This window comes from Mus caroli, chromosome 8 (genome assembly GCF_900094665.2).
Source record: "Mus caroli chromosome 8, CAROLI_EIJ_v1.1, whole genome shotgun sequence".
Taxonomy (NCBI): domain Eukaryota; kingdom Metazoa; phylum Chordata; class Mammalia; order Rodentia; family Muridae; genus Mus; species Mus caroli.
In genome coordinates, this window is record NC_034577.1 from 93,887,515 (window position 1) to 93,904,628 (window position 17,114).

The 17,114-nt window shown below is 37.7% G+C and overlaps 1 protein-coding gene across 1 annotated transcript in view; it reads right to left on the reverse strand.

Annotated features, from left to right (window-relative positions):
• Positions 1–17,114, reverse strand: part of Cdh11 (cadherin 11) — a 158,722-nt gene that overhangs the window by 49,552 nt on the left and 92,056 nt on the right. The window contains 1 exon segment of the mRNA XM_029480445.1: positions 1,181–1,580. Coding sequence (XP_029336305.1) covers positions 1,181–1,408 — 228 coding nt within the window. The 5' untranslated portion in view covers positions 1,409–1,580.

Genomic DNA, 17,114 nt, shown 5'->3' on the forward strand with positions numbered 1-17,114 from the left:
AAAAAAAAAACAAACAAACAAAAAAACAACGAAGATAACTTGTTGGCATCCTTTGGGTTCAAAAGTAAATATCTCTATCATCTATCCTTGCATTTCTCTATATAGAATCAGTTCTGTTTAACTTGAATGTCAGGGTTATTAGATACGTGCCTCTATTTTTCATAAGGTTTAAGGACATAAATTGAAATTCATTACCCTCCTCATTATATTTGTTCTTCTTTCTTAAATGACTAAGTGGCTGCCTCTTTTTCTTGCTTGTTTGGGGTCAGGTAATGCTTCAACCTGATTTCTTGTCTGTCTACCACTTCCACATAATAGAGCTTCCATTTGTACATATTAAAATAACTATCTCCTGTGAACTAGTGTCAATATTACCTAAGAGACTGTCTCATGTTTTATCATAATAAGTAGTAAGAAGTCAGTTTGCCAAATGTGTTTTGCCCTCTCTACATTTATATTTCCAATGGAGTTGAATAACCAGTGCATAATCTTAGAAGTGGAAATACAGCAAAAACATACCTAAAGACAAAATGGATAGTATCATTCCTATCCTAAAGACACATATTCACTCATTTCATTGGAGATGGTGGTATTAGTGCCAAGAGCTAAGGATTTGAGGCTAATCTAATTCCTCATACAAAGTAAAACGAAATGAAGTAACAGAGGCAGACATGTAAAACAGCAAAGTAGGATGAAAGGGATTGGTAAGACATGGGAATATAAAAGTGGGAACAGGCAAGTTGGGGTTAGAATATAGTCCAAGAAATTCCTCCAGTTGAAGAATGGTTCAATAAATTAAGGCAGTATTTCTTTTAATAGACTCTAAAGCAATCCAAAGTCAAAATGGAGTCCTTATCCTATAACAAGTGAACATTAGAAGCATTCTCAGTGTGGTTTAGTCTGTGAATGAGGAGGAAAAGACTGGGCGTGTATATACATAATATGATTCTCTTTTGAATGATAGTAGATAATTCTTGTTCTCTTTTTCTGTTTCATTATTTCAGTTTTACTTACCTTGCTTTCATCTATTCATTAGTTTGTCTTGTTTTGTCTTGTTTTTTGTTGGATTGTTTGTTTGTTTGTTCATTTGTTTGTTTGTTTTGTTTTGACCTGGTCATGTCCTTCTGCACTGATAATGAGCACATATAGACATATCAACAACAAATATAAGCAGCCTTACCCTGCCCACCAGCACAGGGTCAGGCCCGGTGTACTCTTCTATCACAAAGAACTGGTTCCAGACCCAACCTCTCTTGGAGCGTTGCAGCACCTGCCCCTCCTTGCCCTTCTCATGGTGTCCATGGAAAGAGGGATGCAGGTGGCTTCGTCGCTCCAGGGCAAATGCCTGGCTGTGGTATAGCATGCTCAGGCACACCAGGGCAGCTTGTAAACAGTAGTTCTCCTTCATTTTTGGTTATGCAGTAGGCACAGGAGAATGCAGCTGTCACTCCCTACACCAACAGAGTGGCTTTCTTTCGGATGGCAGTCTCCCAGATGTGTCAAGTAGACCTTCTCTGGAATGGAATATCTTCACTCACTGAGGACATCACGCCAGGGTTGTTCACCTCCGCAGTCAGCTTCTGCAAGCAGAGAGAGAGAGAGAGAGAGAGAGATGAGATTAGCTGCAGCCTTCATCCACCTATTGTTTCGTTTCCATTTAACAAACATGTTGGTTTGAATATCAGTTTACCACTTGTCAGCTTTGGGAAAGCTGACAGCTTTCTCTGAACCCAGCTTGCTCATTTCAGAAATGTAGATAAGAATAATATTCGTTGAAAGGTTGCTGCAACGATCAGGAGAAAAGGGAATATAAGGCCACTAACACAATGTCTAGAACCCAGAAACTCTCTATTATTCATTGAATATATGTGTGATTGGCTATGTTCATGGCTTAGAGAAACTAGGGAGGTAAGCCTCGGAGCATAACACAGCATCCACAGCAAGGATGCCAAAGGCCAACACAGTAAAGAGAGGATGCCTAAAGGATATGGTGCCTGAATTGTATACTAAAGCAAAAGCTTCTGTGTTAAGAATGGAGAAAATAGGATACCATGAAAAAAAAAAAACCATCAGAATTCCATAACCATTACAGTTGGCCAACCACAGCATAAACCAAGACTTAAGCACAAATGGAAAATAAGAGGAATCTTATGTCATAGACTGTGAGATGGAAGGAAAGACAAGGCAGACCTCAGGAAATGATGATGGGAATGAAAATAATCAATGAAGAAATGAATGACTAAGGTATGTATGTGGGAGGGGTACAGGTGTGCAATCCAGAGCTCTGTAGACAGGCACAGAAGGATCACAGCAATTTTAAGAAGTCAGAGGCTACTTTGATCTAATCTGACTTTCATAGTGAATTCCAGCACAGCCCAACCTAGCAAGGTGCTGTATTTATAGAGAAAAAAAAATCTAAAAGGTCAAGTTTTCATTGAGCTTTGTGAATCAATTAATTAAATTATGTTGATCAATTAACACTATAGTGTCAACTAATAGGTCAAATTTCCATTGACTCACTGCAGGATCTATTAATGCTATTGAAGTCAATTACAGCTACAGCATCAATTTGTTCTTTTATGGTCTGACATCTCCCTCACCAGCTCAGCATCCTATCTTGCTGGACAGCTTTTCATAGGATGCTTTCCAGTTTCACCCCCATCACAAGAAGAAAAATTGAACAGTAAACCTGTTGCAGGCAGCATATTATTGCTTCTTCAAACCCAACCAGCCCACTCCTACTCAATAGCAGTAAGATGGAGCCATGGGCATAGTTTACCTTCCCAAATTCCTTGTATTTCTCTGACCTAGAGTCCCTCTAGCTCCCAGACTTCTTGAATTTCAGGGTTCTGGTACCGGAAATAAATTCAATAATATTCTTTGATTACTCCCCCCCACTTAAAATTCATTGTTCCTTGTTTAGAAGTATCTGCTTCTTCTTCTTGGTGGTATCCAGAGTCCAGGTGTTCTCAAAAACACATGCATTCTCTATTAACCCATTACCCATGGATTAACACAGAGTGGGAATCTAGATTTCTCCTATTTTCCCAGGGAGGCAAAATGCAAGCCTGTTACTGTTGCTAACCAGATTGTGCACATGTGCCTTGAAACTGGAGATAATAAAAAAAAAAGTGGGGGGCAGGGAAGCACTCAGAGAGAAAGGAAGTAGAGTTACTTAGCCATTTGGCTTTAGTAATCTTGGGCATAAGAGGGCTGGTAGACTTCTTTTTCACATAGCAAATCCCTTTTCTCTTGGTAGCCTGACTTAACCTTTTTAAGTCTTTGGTCTTACGCCAAGATAATATTTGGACATGCTGCAGATACAAAGGTGTCTGCTATCATCCAAATAGCACTTCTCCATAGGATTACTCCTTTCTCTTCTCAAGAAATAGGGAGTTGAAGCCCTTAGTATTGGTTGTTTACAGATGCATTGGAATGTGTAAAATGCAGTATGAAGGAATAAAGGTAAAAGATGCCTTCTTGTCACACACCAACCTCATTCCTCACATTAAATACATTTATAGTTTAACACTGACATTTCTCTCTTTCTCTCTCTCTCTCCGTGTGTGTGTGTGTGTGTGTGTGTGTGTGTGTGTGTGTGTGTTTATGTGTGTCTGTGTGTGACTGGTAAGGGGACATTTATGTTCTTGTCATTGTTGTTGTTGTTGTGTACATGAGTTCAGATGTTCACAAGGCCAGAAGCCATAAGATCCACTGAAGATGGAGGTCTAGATGGTTATGAGGTGCTGGACATGAGTGAAGGGAACCCAACTCAGGTCCTCTGCAAGATCAGCAAATGTTCTTGACCACCGAGTAATCTCTACTGGCCAGACAAGCATCAGTTTAGTGATCCACAAAGTGCTGCTTTCGGCAAGTCCAGAGCACTGTGTGGAAAAAGCACAGAGAGGTCTGCAGCAGGAGAAGATCTTAAAGTGATCCCACAGCAAGCAACAGAGAGAAGTCTGGCTTAACGGAGGAAACAAGGCCCCAATGCTCATTTGTACCTGAAGCTAGGAAGTTCCCCTCTGCCTCCTAATTGGGGAAAGTCCTGAATAAAGTTTTCTATCAGTGGTTTCCATCTTCTTATATGTGATTAGGGTTTTGATGAATGATTGTGGGGAGTGTCTTTTGTGTTTCAGATGCTAGGGCTGTGACTGGTAGCTTCTTAATTAGTTGTATTTACTACACATGCATTAGGACCTGAGTTCAAAGGGGCCATCCATAAGAGCTCAGTGTATGAGATCAAGCACACCCTTGAACTTCAGACTTAATTCTGTCTCTTTGAAAATTCTAGAGGAAGAGAAAGGAGAGAACATATGGTGTAGGGTTCCTGCCCATTTTATATCATGCCAAGTATTAAGTGTTCATTCACAAGGTGATAAATTATTCCTGCATATAAACTGTGAAGTGTATTTGAAAGAAAGGGTTTAATTAAAGTTGATATTTCTACACCTCTTTTTTTCCTGGCTGCCATGTTGCTGTAAAGCACAATTATTTCTGACACTAAAGTGCTGAAACTACATGACAACTTTTCTACTTTATATATACATATAAAAAAAACCCTCTAGTTTCATACTAATTAGTAAGAGTTCCAATGTGACCAATAAACAATGCACTTTACTCTTTTTATAAAAAAGATAACATTATAAATTTTCTGTTGAAAACAATAGCAAAACTAAATGCATAAAAGTAACTAATTGGTCTCATGATTTTTAAATGCTTATATGACTGAATATAATGTATTATAATTTAATATTAGCCACCCTGATAATTATCATTGATGTATAGAATTTGAATTTTAAGTCAATTATTTTCTTTAGAGTAAAATAAACTTGATAAAATTAGGTTTTATTAGCCATCATTCTAAAAACTTCATAATTATTAAGTAATTTATTGATTAATATGCCAACCCTATTAATGGGAACTGTGAATATTCTGTTAAAAGGATATTAATATTGAGATCAAGACAAATTAAATACAATTTGTGCCACTATAAAGTTCTGTTGATAGCCAAATTGATTTGAGCCTAGACCATCTAACTGATGTCTATTTTGAAAAACACAAAACAAAACCAAAAACCTTCTTTTCCCTTTTCTTTTTTTTTAATGTTTACTTTTAAAAATATTTACTTATTTATTTATTTTATATGAGTGTTCTGTCTTCACACATACCCAAAGAAGGAATCACATTCTATTTATTACAGATGGTCATAAGCTACCATGTGGTCCTGGGAATTGAACTTGGGACCTCTGGAAGTGCCCTTAACTGCTGAGCCATCTCTTTAGCCCCCTTTTGTCTGTTTTTAAACTGCATAAAGAAATGAAAAATATTACCTAAGACCTATCAAACTGAAGAATGTTAGTTCATTGTCTGGAGTTGACTAGATAGCAATAACAGACCTGTGATTAAAAACAAAACAAAACAAAACAAAACAAAAACAAAAACAAAAACAAAGAAAAAAAAAAAGAATAGTTAGTGTTTTTAGTATTATCCTCCAAACCTCCCAGGGTGGACTTTCCATGACTTAAATCACAAGAACCACACAAACGTCAATGGTATTGTCATCTCCATTACATGTGCAAGTGGAATAAAGCACACAGAAGTAACTTTTCCAAAGTTTCCAAGAATGCCAGGGGAAAAGATGGGATTGAACCCTGGGGATGACAGATCTCAGACCTGGATTCTACCCTCTCCAGTTCTATCTGGTCCTGCATCTCCAAGAGAAGGTGAAAGACCAAATACAGAGAGATGCCTCTGCCTCAGTATCTACATAATTGCCTCTTTCTTTCTTTCTTTCTTTCTTTCTTTCTTTCTTTCTTTCTTTCTTTCTTTCTTTCTTTCTTTCTCTCTCTCTCTCTCTTTGTTTTTGTTTTTGTTTTGTTTTTTTGAGACAGGTTTCTTTGTGTAGCCCTGGCTGTCCTGGAACTCACTTTGTAGACCAGGCTGGCCTCGAACTCAGAAATCCACGTGCCTCTGCCTCCCAAGTGCTGGGATTAAAGGCGTGCGCCACCACTGCCCGGCTTATAATTGCCTTTTCTTGATACTCAAGACTGAGGAACCTGAAGTGAGTACATACATGATGATATTTAAAAAAAAAAAAAAAGGTCATCGCTTCTCGGCCTTCTGGCTAAGATCAAGTGTTAAAAAAAAATTGTCAGAAGAGAAAGTAAAGGAGAAAATATTCCATAGAAGATATTGAAATGAAGATGGACATAAGATTATAAATTATCAATATTAAGTGTAACAATGTAGTATAACTAATCTTTATTTTCTTATCCTTAAATCTCTATCTCAGAATTTCTAAAGGTAGCCTTTCAAGGATGGATTCAGGGAGTTTTGTTTATCTCATTCTGTGACTTTTACAAGAAAGACCTGGAACTTCTCAAGAATGGATTGTTGAATACTGTAGAAATTTAGCACGGATCTCACACAGAAATTAATAGGAGGCTGCCCTCCTGAGGAGACCTTGATGTGGGTAATAATTAGAGAAATTTATCAATGTTCTAATTAGTATTAATAAAGAACCCCAAGGCACTTGCCACCCCAATGGCAATCTTCCCATTAAAGCTATTCCCAGCAGCTGGCCAGGATGCCTAAGCATCGGGGTTCCACTAACACACGTAAGAAGACTTCACTTTACGATAGGAGCACATTGCTTGGAGGGAGAAAATATGTTGTTGAAAGTCACAGAAGTAATAGCGTGACAGGAAAATGGATTTGCAAAATCACCAGTTCTAAGTGGAAGGCTCACCCCTCTATCTAGAGAGCAGAGAGTCCGTCTTAAGTGGCTGCGCCTTGAGCATAAAACACTCCTGCTGAGCCTGCTTTTGTCCCCGTAAAAGAAAATGACATATATGGGTGTTTAAGTATATTTGGACTCCTGCTGGAAATTGTTATCGGGTAAGAAATGAAAGACAAAAACGGTTAGCAAAAAGCAAGCAGATTTGGTTTTCAGCTTTCTCCTCCCCACAGAGCTGGAAGGATCAGACACACTGACCCACTCTTTTTATTTCTAGCGAGCTAATTTACAGCTAAAGACAGGTTATCATTACGCTAAGTATATTATCAAGGTTCCCACCAGAGTTCAAAATCCTATTTTTGTATCTGCAAGGTTTCCTTGTGGGTGAGCAAAGGGACTCTGGTCTCTCCTTCAACAAACACAGCTTTGTAACCAATCGGATTCTATTATGCAAATTAATTCAGGAATATTTTATTCCGCGCTCAGATCTCATCACTCAGCGCAGAGCTGTTCCCTCTTTCAAATCAAATCACAGGAATTATGCCTTGTCTGTGAAAATCATAGAGGAGGGAGAGAGGGTTACAAGAATTGTTGAAACGTAATTCTCTATCTCAGATTTCTGCATTTGGTGCAAGACTTAAGTTTGGATTCACTTTTTCTTGGGTACAGAATATACAGCGGGCAGTACACAAAATATCATAATATATTTTGCTCCATTCTCAAATGCCAGACACAAATACTATAGTGTGTCATAGCAAANAAACAGAAATGAAGATAATTTTAAACTTGAATAGAATTTTACAGGGGCTCAAAGATAAGTGTCACTTTCTGCCTCCACACAGTTTTGGAAATAGGAATGACACTTAATAACCAGAGAGTTATGCAAAGCTTAGTCAACCATCTGATTAATTCCCCTATAGATTTCATAAACTTAAGTAGTAGTAGTAGTAGCAGCAGCAGTAGAAGCAGCTATGGTAATAGTAGTTCCATCTCTTCCTAGTCATCCGGTTTTTATAATACTGGCCAACAGTATAGAGCGTGCTATGCAGCATTTCATAGCATTTTCAACATAACTTAATATAAATGACACTCATGGGTCCCATGGCCATAGGAATCCAAAGACCTCCTGTCTCACAATAACCCAATCATATTTGAGCAATAAGGTAGTTATAGCCAATGAGTGCAAAGAATATCTTCTATTATTCATGCTCCACTCAATTCTTGAGACAGCTTTTCTCACTCTAATATTTCTAAATTTTAGTCATTGACATGAATAAAATACATCAACATGGGTCCGAAACAACATTGTGAGCAATGTCAGCTCCAACTGTGAATAAATGTTCCATATGAATGTGTGGAAAAAAATTAGATTCCACTTCTGACTTTTCTTGTTCCGAACAAAACTACCTGAGGGAAGACATGCATGAAGTGGCAAGGATAAGATGCTTAGCTTACTGTGACATCATTTATAATTTGAAAAGCATACAGTCAAACCTCCCTCTGTGCCCAAACAGTAAATATATAAAAAGTGTTCTTTATCCTTATTTTCTCCTTCATTCATTCAGGGTCAAGTCTGGATGGGCCTTGGGGATACATAGGACACAGTGTGTTTTTGAGGCTTAGATAATTATAGGACTTGGTATAAGTCGTAAAGGAATGAGTGGAACTAACAACACTNCAAACAAAGCACAGAGCATCCAACAACCAGAATCAGCTTGGCAGATAAACTTGTAACACTGTGGTTATTCTTGTGGCCTCTTGCAAGCAAACAATCTTGTCCATAGTCTCCAATGCCTTACCTACTCCTTCTCTGAGGTATGGCTGATGAAACCTCTCCTGCTGTTCTGACAAGTAAACCATAAACTAACCATTGATCATTGCAGCCAGGGGTCCCTATATTCAAATGATTGGCCATGGGAACCAGATTTTCCAAGAACTTCAATGAAAAACAACAGAAAATATTTGTAACTAGTGAAAGGCCTTGCAAAGTCAGGTTAGGAGGCACCTAAAGCATACAGTAGCTACAAAGTAATATCCTTGTTCAGATTTCAGAAAAATCAAGGCCACAACCAAACTAGTTAGAAGCGAAAGAGAAACTATAGCATCTCTCCCCAGACCATGCAAATGGCAGAACATGTGATCTCATTTCTCTGAAGACCTAGGCGACTATGCTTCTATTGCTGCCACCATGGGCCCAAACTGTGTGTCAGCACCCTACCTATAAGATGACAGNGTACCTCCTGTGCATGAGCTAGCCTGGGAACTTTCTTTCATCACCCAAACAGCAAATGTAGAAATTTATGGTAATCTTAAAGAAATAAATTGACAGTTCTCTTTTTGGCCAATTGTGAAATATTGCCACTGTGACGATCATTAGTGCAATTGTATAAAATGCCATTTTTTTAAATCTCTGAATTTCCAAAGACCATTGGGCCAAAGATCTCTAGACCATAAGAGAGGATGTGTATGCTATAGCATAAGTTCTGTTAGTACATAACTGTGCAACTTAGACAAAGTATTCTTCCTTAGGATCAAAATTCTCCTCTAAAATAAAAGGACAGAAATATATCATTAAATGCCTCTCTGTACACAAGAGTCTGTTTGTGGGTCAGTGCTGGGGCAGCCATTCCTAGATTGTAGTTTTTAACCCTTGGTAATGGTCTAAGGTCAGCTAGTAGGCCTGGTCATATAGAAATTCATTAGGACTCACTAACATAGAATTCATTGAAATCTGGAGAACGGTAAATATTCAGAAAGACACATTTTTTTAAAGTTATAAAAAGTCCATTAATTTTAACCACATATTTTATCACATAGTCATATCCCCATCCGATAATTACAGCATTTACCCAGTATATAAACTATCTTATTTTACCTCTACTTTGTTTTAATGTTCTGTTTTAGGCTCAGTGTATATTTCATACTTAAGTCACAGTTGAGAGCAGCCATACTTTTACAAGCTAAGTAGACACCAGTAGACAAGGAAGAATAATCAGAAGACCATAAACCTTTTGATAGAGGAGGGTGTGCCATCAAAGACTTTCTGGTGATAACAATCCTCTGAGTGAGAGAACTAGTGAAATAAGACTGCTGTTGTTAGTTAGTTAGTTAGTTAGTTAGTTAGAGAACTATTTATTTGAGAAAACATTCAGATGGCCTTCTGACCTCAGCAGACCCAAAAGGAGACACTGGGAAAGTAAATGGAGGGAAAGATGCTCATGTTCTTAGCCTCAGTAGAAGGGCTGGATTGGGAACAGGATCTATGTTTTAAAAACTTTGAATGTGTGAAATCACAGAAAGTCCCAAAATTCTTCCCCTAGTAGAATGAAAGAATGAAACCATGATGGAATGAAATCATGTCTGTTTCAGGTTGGGAGATTTTGTTACACCCTGAATTTTTAGAAATCCAGAATTAAATGACAAGGTAAAGATGCTCAACTATTAAGATTTTTTGTTTGTTTGTTTGTTTGTTTGTTTTTTTGTCTTGTTTTGTTTTTTGTTTCTTTATTTTGATTTCATTAGAAAAGGGGAAACAGAAATATAGGAGCTGATGGCTAACATTTAAAACTAGATCAAGTGAACCTCAAACCCCCCTACTCTATGGAGAGAGAAAGAAATATCAGGAAGTGAAAGATAATTTCCATACGATTGTTGTCTCCTGCATTAAATATAGTTTTCCATTCATGTCATATCTATGGAAACAAAAGCCTCAGATTCATGAAGGGAAATATATCTTAAGCAACCTAAGAGTGCTCTTTAAAGAGTCAGAGGTGGAAGANATAAGAGATACTGCTCTGTATATTCTCCCTAGTACCTGAGGTTTCTCACAGAGCTACTGTCAGTCTGTTTTCTGATAGTTAAATAGTGAGAGAAAGTCTTGTCTGAAGGTGGGCTTCATCCCTAAAAAACGGCTTGATGAAGTCTTGCAAACTGATCCCTACAACCAGGGAAGAGAGTGCCTGAAGTCACCAGAACCCAGTACCAGATCTTCTGTCAGAGAATTATAATCCATGGTGTTAGCCACCCAGATCCACAAGCATCACTTTAGCTCCACCAGAGGAATGAGCTGCTTGTGGACGTTGTACATCGTGTGTTAGCCACCCAGATCCACAAGCATCACTTTAGCTCCACCAGAGGAATGAGGAATGCAGAGTCAAGCTGCTTCCAATTACCAGAAGCCTGGTTTTCTCCAGAGTGTGGGTGGGCTATTTCAGAGGTCTTTTTCTTAATGTTCTGNCTGGACCACCCCATATGGCTCAGGGCAGTCTAAATAAACTATGGGACATATTTAAATGCCTCTTTTATATGCCTGTGTATATTACAAAGGATGTCTCACCCATTTATTTTTAGAAAGCTTCATAATTATCTCACTGTTGTTTCAATAAATCCAACCTTTAAAACACTCTTTTTTCTTCAGTAAATTAATGCCATTTATCAGAAAGAATGGGATATTTTTGAAGTCATGATGAAAGAAAAGCAATTGGATATGGCAAACTCACCTAGGTCTCCTAGTACTTGCTAAAGCATCAGCCTACCACCCTAGACAGATGGAACTTTCCAAGGTAATGTTAAGTGTCCTTTTTAGGTCACAGAGAGAGGGNTCATTTAATTACAGTTTCTATAATCCTAGGTTAATCCTACTGAGAATTACTGATGCGATTTTGACTTATGTAGAAGAATAATCTATTGTTCCACACACATTTCTGGCAAAAGAAATTAAGAATCATGTACCTTGTTTTTAATTTATTAGTGCCATAATAAAGAAAGGTTTCCCCTTTCATTTTCCTCAGGTAGAAATGACAATGTCCTTTCCTTTGGATCACATTGTTGATTAACAAATTCAAATAGGATATTTCAACAGAAGATGGTGTAGGATACAGTAAAGTCTCCAAATTTTTAGATGGTGACTAACTCCTCATTACAGTCCTTGCTATTGTGTACAAAGGANCATGAGAACAAATTGATTTTACCTTCATGGAATTGAATACCTAGAAAATTGACTCTTATCCTGGCTGAACACCTGAATCACCTGGGAAACTTACAAAATTCCTTACCACACCCTAAATCAAATAGAGATAAAGTAACCCCAGAATATAGTATTTTAAGGTTCCAAGGGGACCCCATTGTCCATAGCTCTTAAAATTATTTTAAGTTAAGCTTTAGTCCCAAATGTCTTAATGCACCATTTAAGTCACTTTGATCAGCCATTCTGAGAGGTTATTAAAGTCCCTGTAAAATGCTTTAGTAGTCACTCACTGTCTTAGATGTGAAAACTAACCTCTAAAGCAGGTAATGTTTGTTGATGAATGAAGTTATACAGATGATGCTGTACCGGGCACCTAATATCTACGACTACCTTACTGCTTCATGTCCTTAACCCCATCTTCATGTCTGTGAAATGAAGGGCTTCATAGCTCGGTTGCCTCACTAAAGGCAATCATTGGAAAAATCTAGATAGAAGGGGCAACAGTGCCTGGGGATGCCTCCACTCACTGGCTGCACATTTCATAGAGTTCAGAAGGCTACATTCAATAAAATTTTTCACTGAAAATCAGCTCTGCTTTATTATAAATAACAAGGAAAAGAGAAAGCATGTGTGATATCTTGCAAACCTAGTGGGCTTGCCTTCTCAGCAGGTTAAGAAATTTCTTACTTCAATACCCATAATCGTCTGGAATAAGGAGGAGGCCTTTACTCAGGAGATGGTGGCCACACTCACAACTGTCTTTTTCCTCATATGAGAAATAAGATGGGTGTCATCTGACCTCCCACCCTCCCTAGTTAAATTCGGGTTTGGGTAAGATAATACATGAGGACGCTTTTACAAAAGTATAATGTAGGTTATGTAGGCGAGAATAAGGGTGAAAAACATGCTAAGATTACTTCAGCTAATTTTAAAGGATTTGACATTTCACCTTCAGCATTGTGGATTGTAGTTAAGCGTAAATTATCCTTTATTGTTACAGGACAGATGTGTGATTCTCTCATTTTCTCAGATAAGAATATAAAATATTCCCAATGCTGCAGATAGGTCCCTTTTACACCTACACACTTAGTGTCTGTTTGTCCCAGAACCCAGGATTGTAATCTCATGAGAGGGAGCTGACCTTAATTCCTCCTTGTGAGATGCTGTGTGGTGGTCAGAGGGTGGGAGTATGATTCCAGTAGGAAAGCTGTTACATATGAGTAACAGCCTCTAAGGAAACCCAGAGCACAAGGTCCTCTGAAGAAACTCTGAGCCATTTAATTTTTCCATGATATGGGATAAGACTGTGGAACAATCCAGAGGAGGAGAGGCAAAACTGATGGGAAGCTTGTATAAGCCATCTTGGCCAGATGAGGGGCGTGTCACAAACCCCTACCTCCACCACCCACACACACATTCCTTCTTTTTAATGCTTACATTTGTATTGCCTTTGTGTTCTAACACAATATCATTTGTAATGAATATAATGCAAACATTATGCAACACTGCACCCTACCCAGTCCTGCCCTCTCTCCACACAGACTAGTTCATGCATTTTTCCCATGGAATGTTCCCTGGATAGATGCACATATTTCCATTAAGGAAGGGCCACTGTGTGACAATGTTGTGACTCTGTTTTCTTTTTCTCTGACCTACATCTAGATGTCTACTGGGAGCTACACAATCTTCCCTAACTTTATTATGAAAAGTTTAGAACTCTTGAATACATTGATTTTTTAATCCCTTGATCATTAATTTTTTCACAATGAGTATTATTTTTATTATGTTTACTAAGCTAAGGTTATGACTTTTGTATTAAATGCTCTTAATATCTTACTTAAATGAAGACACAATGAAAGTCTTCTCATTTGTCCATTCAGTCCCGCCTTCTTGTGCTTCCCTTTCTTCTTGACACACCCAGATTTCCAGCTGGCTCATGTCCATCAGCCTCAATTCCCTTAAACTTGTATTACGATGTTGGCTAGCAATGCATCGTCTCAACTTCCATTAACTGAAAACATCTTTATGTCATCTTTATTTTAGGAGAATATTTTCTCTGAATATAAAATTCTGAATTTGCATCTCTTCTACTCTTAACGTTCAGGTCTTTAAGGGTATTCGTCTGCTGTTCTTGGGCTCAAATTTCTCTCATGAGTTGCTGTACATCACTTAATTTCTTTTTCTCTAGATGTGACATTTAATTTTAGCTTTTAATAATTCAGCTATAATGTGTCTTATATAGTTTTCTTTATATTAATCTATTTCAATAGGCTTCATTAATATGTAAGTATATCTTCTACCACAAGATCTGTTGAGACCTTGTGTTTTTAAATGCTTTTTCTGACCTTTTAAGAATATTTTAGCTCCCAGAATTGCACTTTCAATTAAATGATTTTTATTGTTCAATGGTTTTATATATTTATATAGGGAGTTTGAATCATTTATACTCTCCACATTCTCTTTCTCTTATGTTCAGAAAGTGTTCTGATCAGAAGCTCAACCATGAGAGAAAAGCTATACAGAAACTCTTTATGGTTGCCTCAAATTTCTCAGCTGTTCTCTGAAATTTGTTAGTGATAATTACTTGCTCTTTCAACCCAACTACCCCAGTCACTGCTGGACTCTATGAGTTCACTTGTTTTGCTAGCAGTCTGCTGTGTTTCTTTATCTGCTACTTGCTACTTATTCTTTCAGGTTTGCTTTCTATATATTCAGAACACCTATTACTCAAAACCCAAAGTGTAACCACATTAGTACATTGTCTCCTAATCAGCTTCTTTTTAATGCATATCTTCTATGCAGCAGGCACTAGGGCATGTGTTTTACTCCCTTTCCTGATCATCAGCTTCTCTACAGTATCTTTATCATGTTAGTATGTTTGTATCTATTATCAAGAAAAGGAAAAAGGGATATGGAACACTAGAATTTGTTGTCAGTTAGCTATGTGGCTCTCAAAATGGCTTTTGAAGCTATCCATGGCCCACTGCTAACCTCTTATCTATCTATCCTTTGGTGTTTTACAAAGATATAATTCACTGTAGTTCTTGTAAAGTTTGTCTCTAGGATGAACTCAGAACTCAACACTCTCATTTGCTACACTATGACCATTGAAGAAATATAGGTGGAGAATGGAATTTCTGAGAAAGTAGAATGGAAAATGGTGGTGATAGACATTTCTTGTGGACAAGGAGCTTATGTGTTCCTGGAATTCTTAGAGAATAGATGTTCTCCTATGAGACTTCACATTCTCTACCTCAAGCAATATCCATCCTGACTTAAAAGAATCACCCAGAACACCACAGATGTTTTCCATCCTAACTCACTCCTTGAAACAGTTTCAAAATGAATAAATCCTGATTTTTTTCAGACTCTTTTCCTGAACCATATATTTCTTTTTTTATATATATTAGAATAAAATTTTGCTGTGTATCTCTCATTGCCTAATGTGCTAATAGGCAACAAATCCAAGTAGTGCAAGGAACTGTAGGAAGGCAGCCAGATGGTAAGTACTTTCCAGCAAATGGAGGCCACCCAACAGGAAACAGTTCTGTGAGATGTCTCATGAGCTAATCACTGTCAACAAGATTGGGTATGCTGTTCACAAAAGAAGAGTTAAGTGGTGTTAGCAGAATAATGTCTCCCCAGGAGGAACATATGAGATCAGACACGGATTTGGCCTTTGGTTTTGAGGTCTTGCAGCCTACTAGCAAATTACATCTTCTGAAGAGATTTTTCTGAAAGGATAGATTTGCAATCTGTGGCACCACTGGTTAGAAAATGCCTTTTGGCAATGCTTTCTAAAGGAAAGCTTTGCTGAGTCACAGCCACCAGGGTCAAATGAGGAACAGATTGTGAAAGATCAATAAACCATGAATTTTGCCTATCAGGAATGGCTGCCATCCTGGTGAAGTAGCCATGCTAGGCCATCCTTTCCTGTGAATGCTGTCTAACCTGTTGACCGCTGAAACATTCTTGGCCTCATGGTTGGGAGGTTCCAACTGCTTCTCAATCCGAACATTACAATTGTGTTTGTAGTTGTGACTGTGTGTAACATCAAGGCATCCTTCGCCTCTTCTGCTCCTGGATTCTGTCAGATGTCTCCGGGGTTTAAGCCCTCGTTTAAACTAGAGAACACTCTCAGAGGGAAGAAGTCAGTACCCGGAAATCAGTTGAATTAAAACGTATTCACCTAGATAAAACAATGAGCGGGCTAAGAGCAAGCTAGTTGGTTAAATCTCTATCACACATTAGTATTAGGGAAAGTGAAGATACATTCAGGATTATATAAGACACCAGAAAGGACCTAGATTCCTAAAACAATGGTAAGCTTTCAAGGAAGAAATGGAAGACATACTATTGTCCTTTACTCCATGTCTCCCCTGTAACTGTGCTTGCCATATCCCAGGTTCATGTCAGGTTTCCTGGCAAACCAGGATATATATATATATGCAACAACATGGGAAAAAAAAAAACTTCAGGATAATATGAAGAATAAAGTAAGGCAATCAAGAGAAGAGAAATTCCACATGGCCATGTATGAATGAAGTATCTAAAAAACTGAAATTAATAATATTAAACAATAATTGTTGTGGGTAGGTAGGGGTTAGGAAAGGGAGATTCATTAATTTATTAATCAGCAGATATAAATATCAGTTGAACTAAATGAACATATTTCTAGAGACATGCTATAAAGCTTTATATCTGTAGTAAGCAATACTACAAATACAGTTAAATCTCTCATGGTATTTTTATTACAATAAAACAGTTTTGTTCAAGTAAAATATAGATAAATAAAGTGTTTCTCCTAAAAAATGAGGGTTTAAGTGTTATACTAATTATTCTATAGTGAACAGAGTCTTGGTATCTTGACATGAGGGGACAGAGTTGTCAACCTGAGAAAACTCTGTGTGAAGTATGACAATATCCAACCAATGCTCCTGGGAGCAGAAGAAAACAGCAGTCTTGTTGTTAAGCATATTTTAAAGAGTAAGAAGAAATAAAAACCTTCTTCAAGCAAGCACAAATTAAAACCTTGGCACTGGTATTGAGCCTTGAGAAGACAAATGAGAAAAGATGAAAATGAAGTTCTACAATCAGTAATAAAGGCTTTGCTGGGATGATGTGTTTTCCCATTTCTAATTACTAAAGAACTCTAAATCATCTTCTTGGGGAGCCTGAAGAACCTAAATATGGTAAGAGTGTCCACTATGCAAAGGGACTAATAATATGTTCACCACTAATACTTTCTTCCTTATTCTATAGTGTGGTTTTAGATCTCCATCATAGATTTCCTTTTGCCTCTTGCTCAGTAACCTACAGAATCATATATATGTCATGTGTTCAAGGGGACTCCCTGATGTTTGCAGCCAGACTTATTGAGAAAGCAGTCTCAAATATTCTGGATCCAAC